General features: G+C 37.3%; 1 protein-coding gene and 1 long non-coding RNA gene across 2 annotated transcripts; both read right to left on the reverse strand.

Annotated features, from left to right (window-relative positions):
• Window positions 1-1,318: 1,318 nt before the first annotated feature.
• Window positions 1,319-2,952, reverse strand: LOC121236850. Its single transcript, XM_041133330.1, has one exon. The coding sequence runs from the start codon at window positions 2,742-2,744 to the stop codon at window positions 1,494-1,496; it is 1,251 nt and encodes a 416-aa protein (XP_040989264.1). The 5' UTR covers window positions 2,745-2,952; the 3' UTR covers window positions 1,319-1,493.
• Window positions 2,953-12,441: 9,489 nt separating this feature from the next.
• Window positions 12,442-14,028, reverse strand: LOC121236851. The gene is made up of 2 exons (XR_005934819.1): window positions 13,844-14,028; window positions 12,442-12,658 (listed from the first exon to the last, which is right to left on the reverse strand). It is a non-coding gene; the product is annotated as an uncharacterized LOC121236851 (long non-coding RNA).
• Window positions 14,029-18,260: the final 4,232 nt, after the last annotated feature.

Below are 18,260 nucleotides of genomic sequence, written 5' to 3' on the forward strand. Positions count from 1 at the left end.
TTTCGAACATGTGAAATGATCTGAAGCTATTCAGTATTTTGTTTTGATGTGATGTGTCATCTGAAAACATTGGCATGAAGTTTTGATTCTGTATCTGAATGTGATCTGATTCTGATGATGTCCTGTTCTGTTTCTGTTAAGGCCCAGCCACGAGTATAATGATGGTTTATAACCCTACCAAGGGGGTGAAACATGGTATACGGCCCAGCTACGGGTATAATGGTGGTTTATAACCCTACCATAGGAGTGAAACATGGTATACGGCCCAGCCACGAGTATAGTGGTGGTTTATAACCCTACTGCGGGGGTTAAACATAGTATTTGTCCTGATGTGATGCTATGAGATGATATGGATAGAATGTTTCAGTTTGGATATGCCAAAGGATTTTCTTTGGGGAACAAGTTTGTTTTTTTGAAAATTTCGCTTTGATGTTTTGTAACAAGTTTTGTTTATACATTCTGAAAGTAAACATGTTGTTTCTGTATTCTGGAAGAGAATGTTTTGTTCTGCATGTTGAATGTTATAAATGTTCATGTTTACATGCTAGTATATGCTCTCTGCTTGCTGAGTTGTTGATAACTCACCCCTTAATCTTCATAATATTTTCAAATGATATTGATGGTTCAGCTGAGGATCAGTATTAGAGTTTGTGGACAAGATTTGTTATGGATAGCTTTGGGTATCTCGTGATATTAGTGCTGTTGTTGGATGTTATTTACTTATTAAGTTGTTTTCAATAGATTTAGACGGTTTATTGAGACTTATGTCAATTTTATTCTATTCTAATTTGTTATGTGAGACATAGAGAAAAGTTAATATTTTATTTGGGTTGTTGGATTGAGGATTTGATATGTGAGTATGTATGGTTTATTAATTTAAAATATTTACGTTTGATTTGAAGTTTCGAAAGTATATATATTCTTGGAATTGGAGATACATTTAGATTATTGGAGTCGATTATCAGGTTATATGAGTTAACTCTCTGGATTCTTGAAATCGGAGCGTTACACTCGTGACCACCAAAAATAAATTAAAAACGAAAACAGATTCCATATCTTTCAGATCCAGAGGAAGAAAGACCAAGAGAGATACTGGAAATCTACTGCTCTGCATTGGTTTTTTTTTTTTATCGGTTAAGTTAATTTTAAATAAAATATTATTTTTTAATATTATTATTATTTTAAAATTAAAAAAAATAAATTATTCATTATATTTTATATAAAAATTTTAAAAAATTATAATAATATAAAACCTTGCTCTATCCAAGTTGATAACGTACGTAGAGAGCATCTACAGTGACGATCAAGATCAAAACAATTATCAGCAAAGAAAAGCCAGCTTCAAGATCCCCAATCCTTCCTGGCGCATATTTACACGACACATACACGGCCTAAAATCCTAAAATCAGTTAAAGAAAGAAAGAAAGCCCGAATTAAGTAAGCTGGCTACCTAGAAACCAACCAATCCAACTCCCACGTGATCAATATTTGCTTTATTCAAATATTAGCAATGACCCAATGGTTCCTCCGCTCCCCTCAGGTTCGATCAGTGCGGTTCCTGCAGTTACTATGCGAGCCTCTATTGCCCCGTTACCTTCTCTCTTCTGCTGCGACGAGAACAGTTGGCCTAACCCAAACACGGCGACCGACTTGGAGGACCCACGAAGCGAACAAACCGGAACATTGAGAACCGGAGTGACTCTCACGTTCGCCGAGTATGAGCGCTCCATTCCCCTCTGCTTATGCTTCAACGTCCTTGGCCCTCCAATGAAGCTACTCGGACTGCTCGAACTCCTCTCCAAGCTCTGAAACACTATCTTCCCTGATGAGTTCATTCTCGGGCTATCCAAGGATACCCCTCTACTCCCCGCCCCACCTGATTGCTCCCCCGTTCCCCTCATCGGGCTTCGTCCCATCCTCATCGGATTTGTATTATTATCCGACGATATTGCCCTCGGTTTCACCATTCTCATCCTTGGTGGGTTGTTGGGATTCCGGTGAAGAGAAATCGGGTTCGAGTTTGGTTTGTCAGAGTCCAGGGAAAGCCTAGGGACATCTTCGTGTTCGGGTCCAGAGGATGATGAGGAAAGAGAGAGGCGCGAGGATATGGAAACCGACTCACAGTCCTGGTCATTCAACAACGGGAGGCTCATCAACGCGTCAGAGGAAGACGACGAGCATCTTGAACAGCTTCTGTGGAGAAAATGCTTTAGAGACCTATGGTTAGCGCTCCAAGTCGCCTTGTGGGTTTCAGGTTTGTTGTTAGCGTTCTGGTAAAACCTCTTCAGCCCTAGAAGCTCCTTCCACCTACTCGAACACCTTGGGGCTTTTGGAGAAAACAGGTAGGAGTCCGTACCGGAAACCTCGGCTCTCCCCCGGGAGTTGGTGGACTCCGGCGACATTATCTCCGACGAGGTTGTGGGCTCTATGACCGAGGGCTTTACCGCTGAGAGCTGGAGAGGCACGAGCTTTCCTTCGGAGAACAGCTCGTCTGCAGGGTGCATAGCGACAGGATCTTCGAGGCTGAACTCAAAATCGGTAGATGAAGCTTCTGGATCTGGCTTCTTGGAAGGTTTCATGGCAGCCGCGGAGGGAGCTTTGACTCCGGCAAGTTTCGATGAGTCTTCTTCGCGGCTGAAAGAGATGCGAGGACTGAGCCAACCGTACGGAGGGAATGTCGCCGGAGGGCAGTCGAAAATGTTATCAGGCGACATCCCGATGTTGTTGACGCATGCGGAAGCCATTACCGACAACGTACTACTGTACTCTAGAACGGAAAACAAAAATTCGTGTCAGCATCACATAGCCGGAAATGCAGCAAGACCTAGGGCGAGAGAGGGAGAGGGTGGGGGTGGTTTGTTGGGCGCTGTGCTAGGGTTTGGAAGAAAGGACTGCCTGCCTTAGTCAAGATTGTGAGAGCGTGCAGTGGCCTCGTGCTTATATACGGAGATCAGTTTTTTTTTTTTTTCAAAGGAATAGACTACAGTTTATCTATTATGGAAGTTATGGCTATAATTAGTTAATATAGAGAAAATTTTGAATACAAGTCAAACTACACATCTGTTGTATGTCTTTTCATACACAAAATTTTTTATGACAGACATATTCTAAACTTCTAAAAATTCTCATAAGAGAGTATAACTTTCTATATAAAACAAAGATAAAATACATCCCTACCACCAAAAGGAAGAAAGGGTATCCCCACCACCCGATCCTCCTAAGGATGAGATATATTCTAACCAACCTATCCTCCAAAAATGGGAGGGGTATCGAACAATCCTGCTATGGACATAAGTCCAATAGCCTATTTTTTCTATTCACTGCATCCTCCAAATAAGGAGGGGTATCAAACCACCTACTATGGACATAAGTCCAATACTTTTATTAAAAGGAGATGAACAAAATACAAACATCAAATAAAACCCCGCAAAGAGCAGAGATCCACTACACAACAAACAAAACACATGAGCCCAGACTAAACCAAAGGGTCCAACCTATTTGCAAATGGGAGGGCAGCTCTTAGGGTTTCATCTCTATCTTAACTACTGCCATCCTTCTTCAATTTTATTTTTCTCTTTTTTTCTTTCTTTTTTCTTTTCTTTTCTTATTCCTTCGTAGTCCGATCTCTTCCTCCTTCGCCCGATCTTCTTTTGCCACCCATCTCCTCCGCACGAGCTTCGGCAGCCATTGCCTAGGCTTCGAAAATAGCTTCCTCCATCGTCCCTCTCACCCAGCCCCGACTTCGCCCACCCATCGCACAAACTACCGCCACACGAGCACCCATCGGACTTAACAAGCACCCATCGCACGAGCATGAATGCACAACATCCCCACACCTTCACACGCCACAAATTACATCTTCTCACTGCACAAACGCACCTTTGTATGACACAATCGCACCATCACATGGCACAGGACCATCGCACAAATCAAATGCTCAGCCCCAACATCGGTGACACCATGCAAGGATACTCTGAGACAAAACGTGTTATGCTTTTATTAGATCTAATAAAACACATGAATGAAAACCAAAACCAAAGAACGCAAATAGGGAGGGGGTGAGGGGGGTGGGAGCGTTGGCTCCGCCCCCTCAAGCTAATTTCAGAAGTGAGGGAGTTTTTAGAGAGAAGATGGAGGTTCTCTCTCTAGAGAAAACCGTCTGTTTTTAAACGAGTATGCAGGGATCAATCTTCAGATCACAACATTTGCTTGTATTCAAGCTATGCCACTAGTCTTCACTGCTTCCCTCTAGACCCCCTCTCATTGTTTAGGGAAATGATATTTGCATTGAGTGTTCAAATGTCGTAATTTTTTTTTTAAAAAAAGCGTGAGTAAATATAAAATTTATATAAAAAAAATTAAATTTTTATTAATAGATCTCACTCTTATTGTGGCTTCCTCAAGTCACTATTTGAGATGCAATGGAGACTCGAAATGTTGGAACATGCAACACATGGTTACATACTCTTGTTTATGATAATTAATATGTAATTAATGCATTCTAGTATGCAACTAGTAGTATGCACAAATAGTTAAATATAGCGCATCCTTAATACAAGTACTTAAAACCAAGTCTCAACAGTTAGATTAACTCTTTCATATGCTCTAAGGTATGAAGATTTAGTGCTATTAACATCATAATCAAATCTAATCTCCGCTCTAGGTCTGACTCTTTCTCAACCAATCGTATCCATTGATCCATCCTAGTCGGTCTCTTCCAGTCCTCCTGATACAATTTTTAACATTCTGGGGGGAATGGTAGTGAGACTACTACAATAAGATTTATTGAGATCTCAGTAAGTTAACAATCAACGTGCATAAAGATAAATTATACATGACAAATGATAAATATGGGATGCATGTTGTGCAAAAAATCAGTATTTATCTCCTATCCAAGTTGCTCAACATTTTCTTATAAAGAACATATTCCAATTTATCTTTCAAAAATATAATATTTCATCAACGTTAAAGCCATCATTAACATTAACATCATAGCGTATGGTATCGTCAAAACTCTCCATATGCACTGCGAGCACCTGTTAGTGATCATAGTACAACTCATGTTAAAACTACATTGTCTACATACTCGTTGTAAATACATTGGTAACATAGCATTTCATTATAATTGTAACGCCCTGGTCCACTGAGAGTTACTCCTTATCACTTAACCTCACATTCTAACAATATATTCAAAAAATCCAAAATCTCAATATCATATAAAACATTTTGTTTCAAACTAATTCTCTCAATATAATCAACCTTCAAAAATACCAAGTCATCAGAACACGACAAGATTTGTTAACAAAAAGGCCAATACTCAAAGAAATATTCGATGCTTAATCTACTATGATTAAAAATCATCTCACATATGCTTCATAATATTGATTCTTAGCTGAAATATCCAAATTATCTGAAAAATATTGTGGAGATAAGGGGTGAGTTATCAACAACTCAGTAAGCAAATGACATATACTAGTGTGTAAAAATGAGCATTTACAAAGTACATTATGCAGAACAAAAATATTTTTCAAAATTAGTATGCAAAACAAGACTTGTTTTCAAACGTAACAGAACGATGGTTTTAAAACACATAAAACTCAGAGTACTTTGGCATAACATAACTTGAGCATCATCATCATAGAAAACATAGCATCTCATAAAGTAGAGATCATGTTTAACCCCGTGGTAGGGTTGGACAGAGATGAAATCTTCTCCTTATTATTCTCGGAATCTCGAGTGTGCATACATGAAAGATCACATAAAAATACTTTGCTTCAAAAGTGGGTGCACTCAGAGATAGAGGATTTGGTACCAACCCAAACAGAGTAGAGCAAAACAGAGCAGAACAGAGATAGAGTCAGATACAAAATTAGTACACCATGCCAAAGGTTTTTAGATGCCTTATCAAAACAAAACAACTATCGAAACATATTTAGATCATTCTCACATACTGAAAACAAAAATCAGAGCATATTTCTAATCAATGCATTAATTTTCAGACTTTCAAATATCGCTATTTTAAACATTTCAGAGACAGCATGACAAAATAAAGCTCATGTCTACACAAAGCATGTCAGAAAACATTTTCTCTCTTTCATATAGATTTTATGAGTAATGCAAATAAATGACCGAGATTGTTTTTTCCAAGTTCTCATTTCATAACAAAACTTGCAAAATTTTTAAAAAGTCAACCTCAGTTTAAACAATTCGTATAAAGCCTAGCATAGAAATTCTCCTTACCTGGACTTTTTAACTATTTTGAATCTTTCCACAATCGTACCGAATGAATGTCAATTGTCACCTATACAAAACACTAAATGTTACTAAACTTCTAAAAGGACTTGTTGAAATTCTTCAGTTACCTAAATTCATACTACGAAAAATAGCTTTGATAACTATTTAGTTATAAAAATCTAATAAATACTATTATCATTAAATATATTCTTAACTTATTATAATATAATTTTATCAAAAATGGTAAAACAAATTAAATTCATTTCAGAAATTAACTTAATCATATTTAAAACTCATGTCTCTATAAACTATTATTAAAATAATAATTTAATATTGCCAACATATAATGTAGTAGAAAATCATAAACTTCTTGAGCAATAGCAATAAAATAAAGCCCATTTAAATTGTTTTAATAGTTTAAAATATAAACTCAAAAACAAGTTCAAACACCTCATGCTTTAGCTTATAACTTAGAAGGGTAATGTTGTAATATCTAAAATATCTTCTCTCCTATTTGCGTAAGAACATTACGAAAAATGCAAAGGTCATATTTTAGAAGAGACTTAGAGCCGTGCAACGAAAACTCACCGTGAGAGCAGCTATGAAGCGGCGGCGAGGTACCTGAGGCAGCAGTAGTGCACTGTGGACAAAAGAGAAAAAGTGGTGAGAGAGCAAGGGAGAGAGAGAGCCTGAGAGGTGGGAGGAGGAAGTTTATGTATGCTCCATGCATGCAACGTGAGGGCTGAAGAAGGGGTGCTGGAAATCCAAAAGGTGGCGTAAGACGGTGGATTGGAGTGGTGTTAGCCTCAGATGGTGGTTTCCATGGCGGTTGGCGTGGTGCCTAGAGAAGTAGGTGCCATCCACTTATGTTGTACGTCAATCTGTGGAGGAGAGGAGCACGACGATCGAGTGGTGGGGGCTGTAGTCCAAACATCGACTCTTGCTTTCTGGCATCTTCTGTTTGCCAATAAAGGTACATGAGGGTGGTAGACGATCGTGTGGGAAGTATGGGGGTTAAGAGCACTTTACTTGCTCTGTTTTCTTGCTTAAAAACAGAGGATTTGCTTTGGTTGGGTCATAGTGTCGCCGTGTGGGCTAGTGGTGCAAGGCAGAGTAGCGATGGCTGACTCGAGTTGGCCTATCACGGGGCCAGGGCTGGTTACGCTAGCAGATCTGGGGTCAACATCGACAGAGTCCAAGAGAGCGTCGTGCTGGGTGGTTGAGAGGTTCAAGGTGGCTGAGTGTCTCTCTTTCAGTGGTTGCTCGAGGTTGGCAAGCGTTGGGTAGTGTTTGAGCATGGTGGTTTGGGTGGTGCAAGTTAAGTGTCACGATGACTTATACTTGGTGATGCGCGCATGGCGGTACTGGAAAAGACTGCTCTGATTTTGGTTCAATGGTTCACGGCAACCGTGGCCACGTTGTATTGCTGCCACTGGATCGTGCATGATGTTCCTCGTGTGATGCTAGTGAAGAAAAGAGTGGGAGAGGGAGAACACTGGGTGCACGTTTGAAACGGGATGTGAGTAGTGGATATAGAAAAATAAACTGTCAGAGAAGATCAGAGAGAGAAAGCATTTACAACGTAAAGTTTATGTGAGAATCCGAAATGGCATCGAAGGCACATTGGAGAGGGAAAAAGAAATGAGGGTGAAGAGTTGTCGAGAGAAATTAAGACGTGGGTAACGGGGAAGGAAATTGTTGAGGAAGCCGTCTGGTGGGAGAGAGAAGAGAGGGAGAAAAAAATAAATAATAATAATAAAATAAAATAAGAGTGCACACGCTACTCATAAATGGAAAGGTTTTCTTTAGCAACAAATCTTTTCTCTGTGGGCTCGGGTGTTACATTCCACCCCCTTAAAGAAAATTTCATCCTCAAAATTCGCTACACCTAAAGCAAGATCTAAAATGTTTAAGCCTTACATCTTCCACACCTATTTTAATCCTTAATCATTTTGTCAAATCTAATGTTCTAAGAGCTTAATCCTCTAATAATTTAGCTCGATGCCTCAAATACCTCATAATCCTTTAGGCATACACTTTCATGCACATAGTATCAATCGGCATACTCTCTAGGGTCCAGCTCAAATCTAGAAACATAACTTCAACAATAGAATTACAAGCCTAATATTAATTCGAGACTCTTCACATAATATAGTAACCTAAAATCTGATAAAAATCAATTGTCCAAACATCTGCACAATCTATAACCTTAAATCTAGAAATAACTATAGCTTAAAGTCTGTAAATTCTAGAGCCTTAAATTTCAACATAATGGTCCCTTGCAGTCCGCAAATCTCTACACGTCAAATCTAAAAATTATTTCCTAAAGTCCACAAATATCCAAAAGCTCAAATATTATAGCATGCAGAACCTAAAACCTGTCCTTCGATCAAGCTTAAGTCAACTTTAAAATCTAGATCATAAATCTTCTCAAAATCATTTCCTAAAATCTAGTGAATAAGCCTACAAGACCTGAAACCTCAAATGTCATAAAAACTATTTCTTAAAATCTACAAAATCTAAAACCTCAGATTTCGTAGGACACAATTCATAAGTTTGCAAATGTTAAAACCTTAAATATCATCAAAATCATATCTTAAAGCCTGCAGAATTCTAAAACTTTAGTTCTCATCAAAATAATTCTTTAGAATATATAGAATCTCTAAACCTCAAATTGCTAAAACCTCAATCCATAAATCTGTTGAATCTCAAACTTGAAATATCCCCATGATCATCTCTTAGTCCTTAAATTTCTATACATCAGATGTGAAATTACTTCCTAAACTGATAGATATCCAAAACCTTATATGTTATAGTCTGTAGAACCTTAAACCTAGCTCTGATACCAACTGTAACGCTCCGGTCCCACAGGGATCAGAAAGTTATTCCTTGTCACTTAAACTCACATTCTAACAATATATTCATAAAATCCAAAATCTCAATATCATATAAAACATTTTGTTTCAGACTAATTTCTTCAATATAATCAACCTCCCAAAATACCAAGTCATCAGAACACAACAAGATTTCTTAAGAAAAATGCCAACACTCAAAGAAACTTTCTATGCTTATTCCACTATGATTAAAAATTCTCACCTATGCTCCATAATCTTGATCCTCAGCGGACTATTTTACCCCTAACTTAAGGATTTTGCATCCTAACTCCAAAAATCACCAAAATTCACATACCTCATGTAAATTTTGTCCTAAGTTCAAATATCACTTCAACGAAGTTTAAAAATAAACACAACCATTAAAAGTTTATAAGGGCCGAAACTTACATAGGCTATTTCCCTTGATTTTTGTTGCAATTCTTTCAAATTTTAAAAACTCATGATTAAACCAAAAGTTTTCTTCTAATATTATCATAACATAGTCCTAAGAATAATCATGTTTAGAATCATGAACAACAGTCATCAAAATCACTAAAACCATACTTAAATTTTTCGGTTTTTCTTCTAAGTTCAAAACATATTTTTGTTTAAGTTGTTTTGATCAACCTCTTGATCCAAAACTTAAAAATATGTGATCTTCAAACCAAAACATCACATGGTGTAAAAAGGTGTCCTAAAACAGATCTACGTTTTAAACTCAAGATCACATGGTTAAAAATCAAGCAAAACAAGAATTTAGCCAAGAACATCATCACTTTGACCTAACCGAATATCTTCTTTCATAAAATTTCATATCTTTGAAAATAACATTAAATATCTTCAAAACAACATTCTAACATGTATATAAAAGGCTTAGGATCCTTAAATAAAAATATCAAAGCCATTAGAATAAGATTAAACCATAAAAGATTTAAATTTTCTCAAAACAAAAATTGTTTTTCCTCTTCCAGTTTCTAAGTTTCTAGATCTAAGAAAATATTTCACCAAAACTTTTAATCATGCAACAAATCCTCAACTAATAATCATATACACATGTTAATAGTACTCTATAAGAATTTCGGACCAAGATCTCTTCATTAGCTTGGTAAAACACTCCACAATATAACACACTCTCTAGTTTATTGCCCATAATAACATTTCTAGGGTTTAAATAACTTTTTACTTACCAAATCATCTCCACATGGAACAAATAAGGTATTCAAGTAAACTAGACTCAAAAGAAAAAACTTTAATGAAGGGGACTTTGTGATAAAATACTTACAAAAGCTTCGAATTAGGCATGAAAATTAGTTCAGAAAAGCTGTCCGAGAGTATTTTTTATGTTCTATCAAGGAAAAGTGTAAATGAGGGTTGCTTTCCGTGAGAAGTTGTAACACCCCACTTCTTCTTTATGATGCAAGCAAATTTGATTGCGAGCCTCGTTATGCTTGTCGAATCTCGATGGCATGTTTCTAAAGATATTATGTGATTTCTAAAGTAAGCCAATGTTTTAATGCTCTCAAATATTTTAAATGCCATGGAAATATTTATATAGGGTATTTCCAGTGTTATTGAACCAAAATTGATTTTAAATTAGACAATTATAATATTTTTGAAGAGCTCCAAAAATATTATAATTAGAGGAAATCATTTTAATAAAATGATTTGAGCTATTTAAAATATTATGAGATTTAAATTATGTTGAAAAGTCTAATTAATTAAATGGTTTTATTCTTTTAAATATATTAAATAAGACTTCATCATTTTATTAATGATGAGCGAATATTATTTTATAACCTAAAGATTAGTTTAAATAATATTCTATCTTAATTCCTCTCAGTGTTTTTAAGTTAAATCAGTGTTTAATCTCTTATCGTTAGATCGTTTTGAGGATCCCAAGATGAAGGGCCTGGATTAAATACCCAAGCCCCCTCTCTTTCTCCCTCACTTTTCCCTTCCCTCTCCTTCATGCGTACGCTGCAAGCTTTCCCCCTAGCACCCGATTCTCCCTCAGCCCAGCCCGGTGCCGCCGTGAGCCAACCGGCCTCATCGCCACCACCAGCGGTCTCCTCTCACGCTTGCGAGCTCCCACCACCGAACCCAGCCTCCATCTCGTAAACCCTCACACACGGCTTCATTGTGCGCAGCTCCTAGCGCCACCATACGCGGCTACCCAGGCCACCGCACGTCCACCACCTCACACCGGTGACCACCTCTTAGAGACCCAGCCACCACAAACCTCCCTCTCTGTCGCACATGCGCACACAACCCATAAATGGGTTTCACACGGTTCTACTGCCACTGACGGCCCTAGCGCAGCCATGCGTCAGTCCTAGCCCCACCGAGCACCTCCCCTGACCACCGTGACTCCTCTCCAACCTCCTCCAAGCCAGCCAAGCCCTCCACCTCTCTCAAGCCCTCTCTCTCTCCCATGGCTCCTTTCCTCCTCATTGCTTAGATCTACAGCCGTAGAGCCGCCGCACCACCTTATCGACTCCACCACCATCTTGCCAAGGTCCTCCCAAGCCCCTCCATGCCCAACCCATTCCAGATCCGCACTGGTAGCAATCTTCAAGGGCCCAAATAGCCACTATACGTGGGTTAGCTGTGTAACACCCCGCTTCCCAAAAAGACATTTTAGAACTTTCGGGGAGACAGTATGCTACTACTAAACTTAAACTTTAAAACTTTTCTTTTTAACAAAGCGCCAGATGCGAAAGATTTCCATAAATAACAAATTTCAATAAATACTGAAATTCCAAAATAAAGTCTGCGGAAGCACTTATTTTAAAAAAAATACAGAAGTCTCATGTGCTTATCAAAATAATTTATTTAAACTATAAACCATAGAAATAATCATAGCATAATCTGTCTAGGCCTCTGCCTCGCCTCCCGGGGTCAAGTCCTGTTCTGCAGTCTCATCCTCATAAATGTCATCACTTGGGGTAGTTTAAAAACATAAAAACAACTAAAATGAGTCGAATACTCAATAAGAAACACATCATACAGTAAACATAATAAACATAAGATTTTTTGAAAAACGTACATACCCACAAATACATATGTAATTAACGTGAACATAAACATGGACTTATCTTTTCATTTATCATAGGCCATTACTCACTGTTGACCCCTGTGAGTTAGGGTTAGCGATTCTAAATAGATTCCGATTCCGCCCGTGACCGCGGTGTGACGACCCCGTCCTAGGAAGGACAGAATCCTGACTTACATGCTTGTTCTTTTCTTTTCTATTTTCTTTCTTTTTCTTTTTCTCACAACATTTTCTTCTCTTTCTTTTTCTAATAACATGCGATCGCCATGAATATGACACACGTGCACACTAAATTTTTCATTTAATAAAAGGGAACACCTAATGGACATTTTATTCGAACATTCATTCTTAAGAGACTCTCAGAGTCCATCCCAAAATAAAATATCTATACATAACATAACCCATCATTCGTAACATAACTGTCCTCGTTAGGGAAGGTCCTAAGCGTCTGCCTATCCCTCTGCAGTAATGCTTTGCTCTCCTGCCTTTTCATCATTACCTGGACGTTTAAAACATTTAACACAAAATGAGTCGAATACTCAGTAAGTAGTACACCATGCAGTGAACATACTAGGCATCTATTCTTTTCTTTTGAAACATGCATACATAAACATTTTCGCTATTCTTGACAATGTTTTCATGCATAACAGTTTAAGGAATAAGCCATACTTTCATGCATAAACATTCTTGGGAAGTAAACCATACTTTCATGCATAAACATGCTTTTCATCTTTTCACTTTCATAGGCCATTGCACACTGTTACGCCCCACGTGCTAGGGTTAGCGACCCTGTGGCAAATGGATTCGCCCGTGGCCACGGGTTGGAATCCCATTCCGTTAGGGTGTAGCACTGGGTGCACTACCAGATACTACTACCCAGCATTGACATCTGCCCATTCATTCATTGAGTACCCCTTTTCATTCATTCTTGTGGCCATTACGTATTTTCATATAATAAAACGTTCATTCATTCAATCATTTCTTTCATTCATTCATAGCAGTCCTTTCAGTACTTTCTTTTCAGTCCTTTTTATTTAACAATTCATTCATGGTAAAACTTCATTTAAAGTATGAACTTAAACATCATCTTTTCATTTAACAGTACATTCATGAAGAAACATTATTTTAAAAGCATGAGGTTAAACATAATTTTTCACGGCATCCATAAAACATCATTTCATAGGAACATTTAACGTCAGTTCATAGCGACATTTAACGTCAGTTCATCGGGACATTTTAAAACACTTTCCTCACGTCATTTGAAAGCATAAGTTCATAGGGGCATTTTAAAACTCATTTAAAGCATCACTTGAAGCATAAGACATGAGACATTCATTTCCTTTCGTTTGCAATCAAAACATTTTCATCATCTTTCTTACTTCAATGCACATGCATTTTTATGAACAAGATACATTTTCATGCTATACTACATATAGGAATAATCAATAAGTTTATTGAGAGAGCATGTATGGAAACCTCATGACTTAGTACCTACGTGCATGCATTACCTTATACACATACACACGATTATAATCGATAGGGTGCTTAACAGGGGCTATCAAGAAAGGGTTTGTACATACTATATTCATTTACCCTTTTCTTTAGAAGAACATTTGCAATAAGAGAGAGAGACATTCTTTCATAAAGAGAACTTGGTGTAAGAAGTATGGTCATAGCTACTTACCTCTACGCTCCTCGATACTTCCATCATCAATATAGGTCATATTCCAATAAATACCATAAGCATGTTAATACTTATACAATATTCTTTAGCCCTCCCTTTAAAAAGAGAAAGCCACGATATTACAATCTAACGTCCCTTCTATGCTTAACATTAACCCAAATGACTACTCCTCACCTCGACTTACAAAAGAAATAACTTAAATATTAAGACATGCTAGCTGTTCATAGAAAGGTTATTTTAAAAGCTTATATGAAAAATAGCGAAGAATTCACAGGTTTCAAGCAAGGTCTCTTTGGTTCAAGCTCACTTTGAGTTATGGACACTAGGAGATAAAATCTGGAATTCTCGACAATGGATTTTAAAATAGATTTAGGCATCTCAAGTAGGCTAACAAGCTTAGAAAACATGTATTTTAATCAACTTGCAATCCCTCATTATAAAAAGGTTAGCTTATCAACATTTTGGACTCTCGGGTTACGTAGAATTTAACCAACGAGGGACAACATAAGTGGGCTACTTTTACATCAAGACATGGCATGACATGGGTTAGGGGTACTTGGACAGCTTTGCATATCATAATATACGAAGCACAATTAATCTCTTATATCTAAACTAACTAAGCTATAACTTATTCATATAAGCAATATATTAATTAATTTAGATAAAACCTTCCATTAAAATTAAAGTAGCATAAAGTATGGCAAGGTCACCCATTAAGAAACTTTAAAACCTTTAAATACTTAACTTATGATTTACAGACTTAATACATTTCAAAAGCAAGATATAAAATTATAGGACCAAGTAAAACCTTTAAACCAAATTTCTAGCTTCCTAAAAATAGATTACCAACCAATCTCAACACAAGACACATAATACCAACATATATAATTTAAAATCATTTTAATCATCACTTATGATTAAACCAAGTTTAATAACAACATAGTATTTTCAAAATATAGGAATATACATAGCAAAACAACTATAATACTATTCGGTTTGGGCTAAAACAGGGCATACATATTTATTTGCAATATAGGAATTTAACTACACCAAAACACAAGCTAAAACAACTTAATAAGCTTCCAAAATTACATTAAAATAAATAAGTCAAATTAGGATTTTTACCTTAAACTCTTAGCCTCTTTCAAGAGGTAAGATAGATGACCAAATAGTGGTAAACACGTGTGGATGAAGAGCAACAATATCACTGTTTTAAACCCCAAAACCGAAACATCATGGGTAAGAAAATAGTGAAATTCGAAACCCACAAGTAAATCACACTAGGGAATAAACCAAAAGTTTATTACCTTCAATATTTCACCACTTGGAAGATGAAATCAAGCTTTATTTCCAAGCTTTGAGGCAAATCTGAAAATGAATATGGAGAGAGTATACTCGTATGGGTTGGAGAGGATGAGAGAAAAATATTTTTTCTTTGTCCCTTGCTATGGAGTCACAAGGCTTGAAGGTGATCAGATGAACTTGTTTTCTTGAAAATGGAAAGAGAAGAGGAAGGAAATAGGTGAAGGTTAGCTATGGCTTGCTTGGAGAGGAAGATGAAGTTTTCCATTTTCCTTGGGTGTAGATCGACGGGTAAGTGGGAAGAAAGGAAATTGATTTTCAACTCTTACCTTTTTGTGTTGTTTTGGACGATAGGTGTGAGGTAAAGTCAATTCAATAGTTTCCTTGGGAAGCTTATGGGTCAAAGGCTTAATGGCTTTCCTTAGAAGCCTAATACGGGTGAAAGGGTGGGGGAAACTTTTGCCTTGGTCAAAGCTTATCATACAAGCTTGCGAGGAGAACATAAAGACTTTTCTTTGGCTTTATTTGTTGCTTCCTACGGGTGAAATGGATGAAGGGCTTTAGTTGCTTGGTCAAAGCTTATCATCTAAGCTTGGAAGATGGATGGTGGAGATCAATCCATCTCAAGAATGCTTTTCACCTACCAATCCAATGGTAGAGATTAATTGGGCCATTATCTAAATAAATAAAATTAAAGGACTTAAGGGAAAATATTTCAAAGTCTTAAAAATAATACCCAGGATTTATTTTAATAAATCATATTTTAAAAATAAAGCATACTCATCTTAAAATAAAATAATTGGAAGTAATAAAAATATCTTTATCTCAAAATATTTAACATAAAGAATTAATAAAAATGACGTAAGGACCTACGTAGTAGTACTCGGGTATTACACGCGGGTTGTGGAATCCATACATAAGGAAGACAAATTGGGTGCACTACCAGCATGCACGACTTGGCAATGCAATATGCCCATAACATAGGTACCGTCTTCATATCATAACATAGGCTGTTACATATTTTATCAAAATCATACTTGCATACTTGTCATTTCATAGATTTCAAAAGAAATCACATATATACTTGTCATATCGTGTCATAGATTTCAAATGAAATCACATTCTTTCATAAATATCGTGATATATGTTCCCTCACACAAATTCATGACTTTCATAGAAAATTTTATGCATAACTCTCACATAAAATAATTTTATGCATAACTCTCACATAAAATCATGCATTTCATAAATAATTTTATGAATAATCTCTCACATAAAATCATGTATGCTTTCCCATAATTATTTTAATGCATAAATTATCACATGAGATCATCAATATTCATAAAATCATGGATTTAATAAATAATTTAATGCATAAATCTTCATATAAAATCATAGATTTTCATAAATATATCATGATTGGGTACGTAAAGAGGAGCTTCCAAAGAAGGGCATACATGTAAAATATTTTTATAAAAGACATGCCGTTTACAGTACATACGTGGGTATGATCATGCTACTTACCTTGCAGTGTTAATCCACTATTTTCAGTGTGTAATCGGTCGCCTATAAAAAAAAAACACATAATTTGCTTGAATTTCTAATTAAACACGTGATTTTAAAATCTAAACTACTAAAATATCCTATATTTTCTAAAACTAAAATCTTCTAAACACTAAATTATTGTCTAATTGTTAATCTTTCTAACAAAAAGACTTAAGCCCGTAGATAAGAGCCCACGTAAAAATCAACGCTCAATATAAAGTATAAGTTCAACACGTACGTTGTTTGGCGTATAACCAAGGGACAAATATGTAATTACATTAAAAGTCTACCCTTCTGTAATTGTAACCGACATAAGGCTTAGGAATTCATTTCAACTTGAAGACAACAGAGGTATTTGCTTGAGGGGAACACAAACTGAGTGATAGATCCTTACCGAGAGAGGAAGCACGTGACGAGCTGAGGCTGAGGCGAGGGTGGTGAGTGCGGCGTCGTGCTGGGCATCTCTGGGCAATGGTGTGGCACAAGAGAGAGAATGAGCGAGGGAGAGTTTTACAGGATGAATGAGAGGGAGAGGACACGGCGTGAACTTTTACAGAGCGTGGGTGGTGGCTTGTGGTGGTGTGAGGTTCCGACTGGCACTCTCTGTCCAGTGTGGTGAAGACGTGTAAGGAGTTGGTGCTGTGGGGTGGCTGGGCTGTGGCTCACGATGGGGAGAAAAATCCCCTGTTTTTCGGTGGTGAATACAGAGTCTGTTCGTGTGTTGGTGAGTTGGGCTGGCTTTCGCCTTGGTGGTTCTTGGTGTAGCTGCGCGGCTATGGTGTGGAGGCCGTGAGATGTGAGGGAGAAAAGGGATGGTTTCCGGCTTGCGGGAGTCTTGTTTTCGTGGTAGTTCACGGCAGAGGGTGGAGTGGCTCTGAGGAAGAGGCTCACGGTGGAGGGCTGAGCTAGGAAACACGGTTGTTTTCAATATTCACGGTGGAGAGAAAACGGCGTGATAGTCTAGGGACGGGCTGAGCGTTCGATGAGTTCGTGAAAGGTGCTCTGCGTGCGTTTTGACGTTGGCGGCAGTGGACTGTGATTATTTATAAACATAGGTGGTTGAGAAACAAAAGAAAATCGAGATGACAAACGTGTATGCGGGGGAAACGGGTACAATGGAGCCGTGTATGCAGTGATAGACGGACAACAACTAAACCGTGCATGAAGCGAAATCTACCCAGGTGAGGAGTCTAGGTGAAGGAGGGCTGTTGCGGCAACCATAGTTTGATAGCAATCAACAAGGAAGTTCTCGTATGTATATAAAAAACATGGTGGAAAAACCCTAGAGAAAAGAAAGGATAGAGACGTGCATGTGCATGTGAGTGTATTGTTTGAAATTTATAGAAGAAAAAATCTGGTAGGGAAGAGTTTTATTATGAAGAGGAAATAAAAATAGTAATCGTGTTTGGACTCTGACACACACGTGCTTGGAGTAAAAATAAAAAATAAATAATAATAATAATGGAGCCTTAACTCTTGGTTTAATACAAATCATCTGATAATTCTCACTTGGGCTTTAACTCATTTATTGAGCCTAAATATTTATATGTACTTTGTCCCTAAAAATATA

Source organism: Juglans microcarpa x Juglans regia, chromosome 6S (assembly GCF_004785595.1).
Source record: "Juglans microcarpa x Juglans regia isolate MS1-56 chromosome 6S, Jm3101_v1.0, whole genome shotgun sequence".
NCBI lineage: Eukaryota > Viridiplantae > Streptophyta > Magnoliopsida > Fagales > Juglandaceae > Juglans > Juglans microcarpa x Juglans regia.

What these genes read in the sequence shown, in the direction of transcription:
- LOC121236850 (XM_041133330.1), bottom strand. Translation starts at nt 2,744, where the DNA reads ATGGCTTCCGCATGCGTCAACAACATCGGGATGTCGCCTGATAACATT.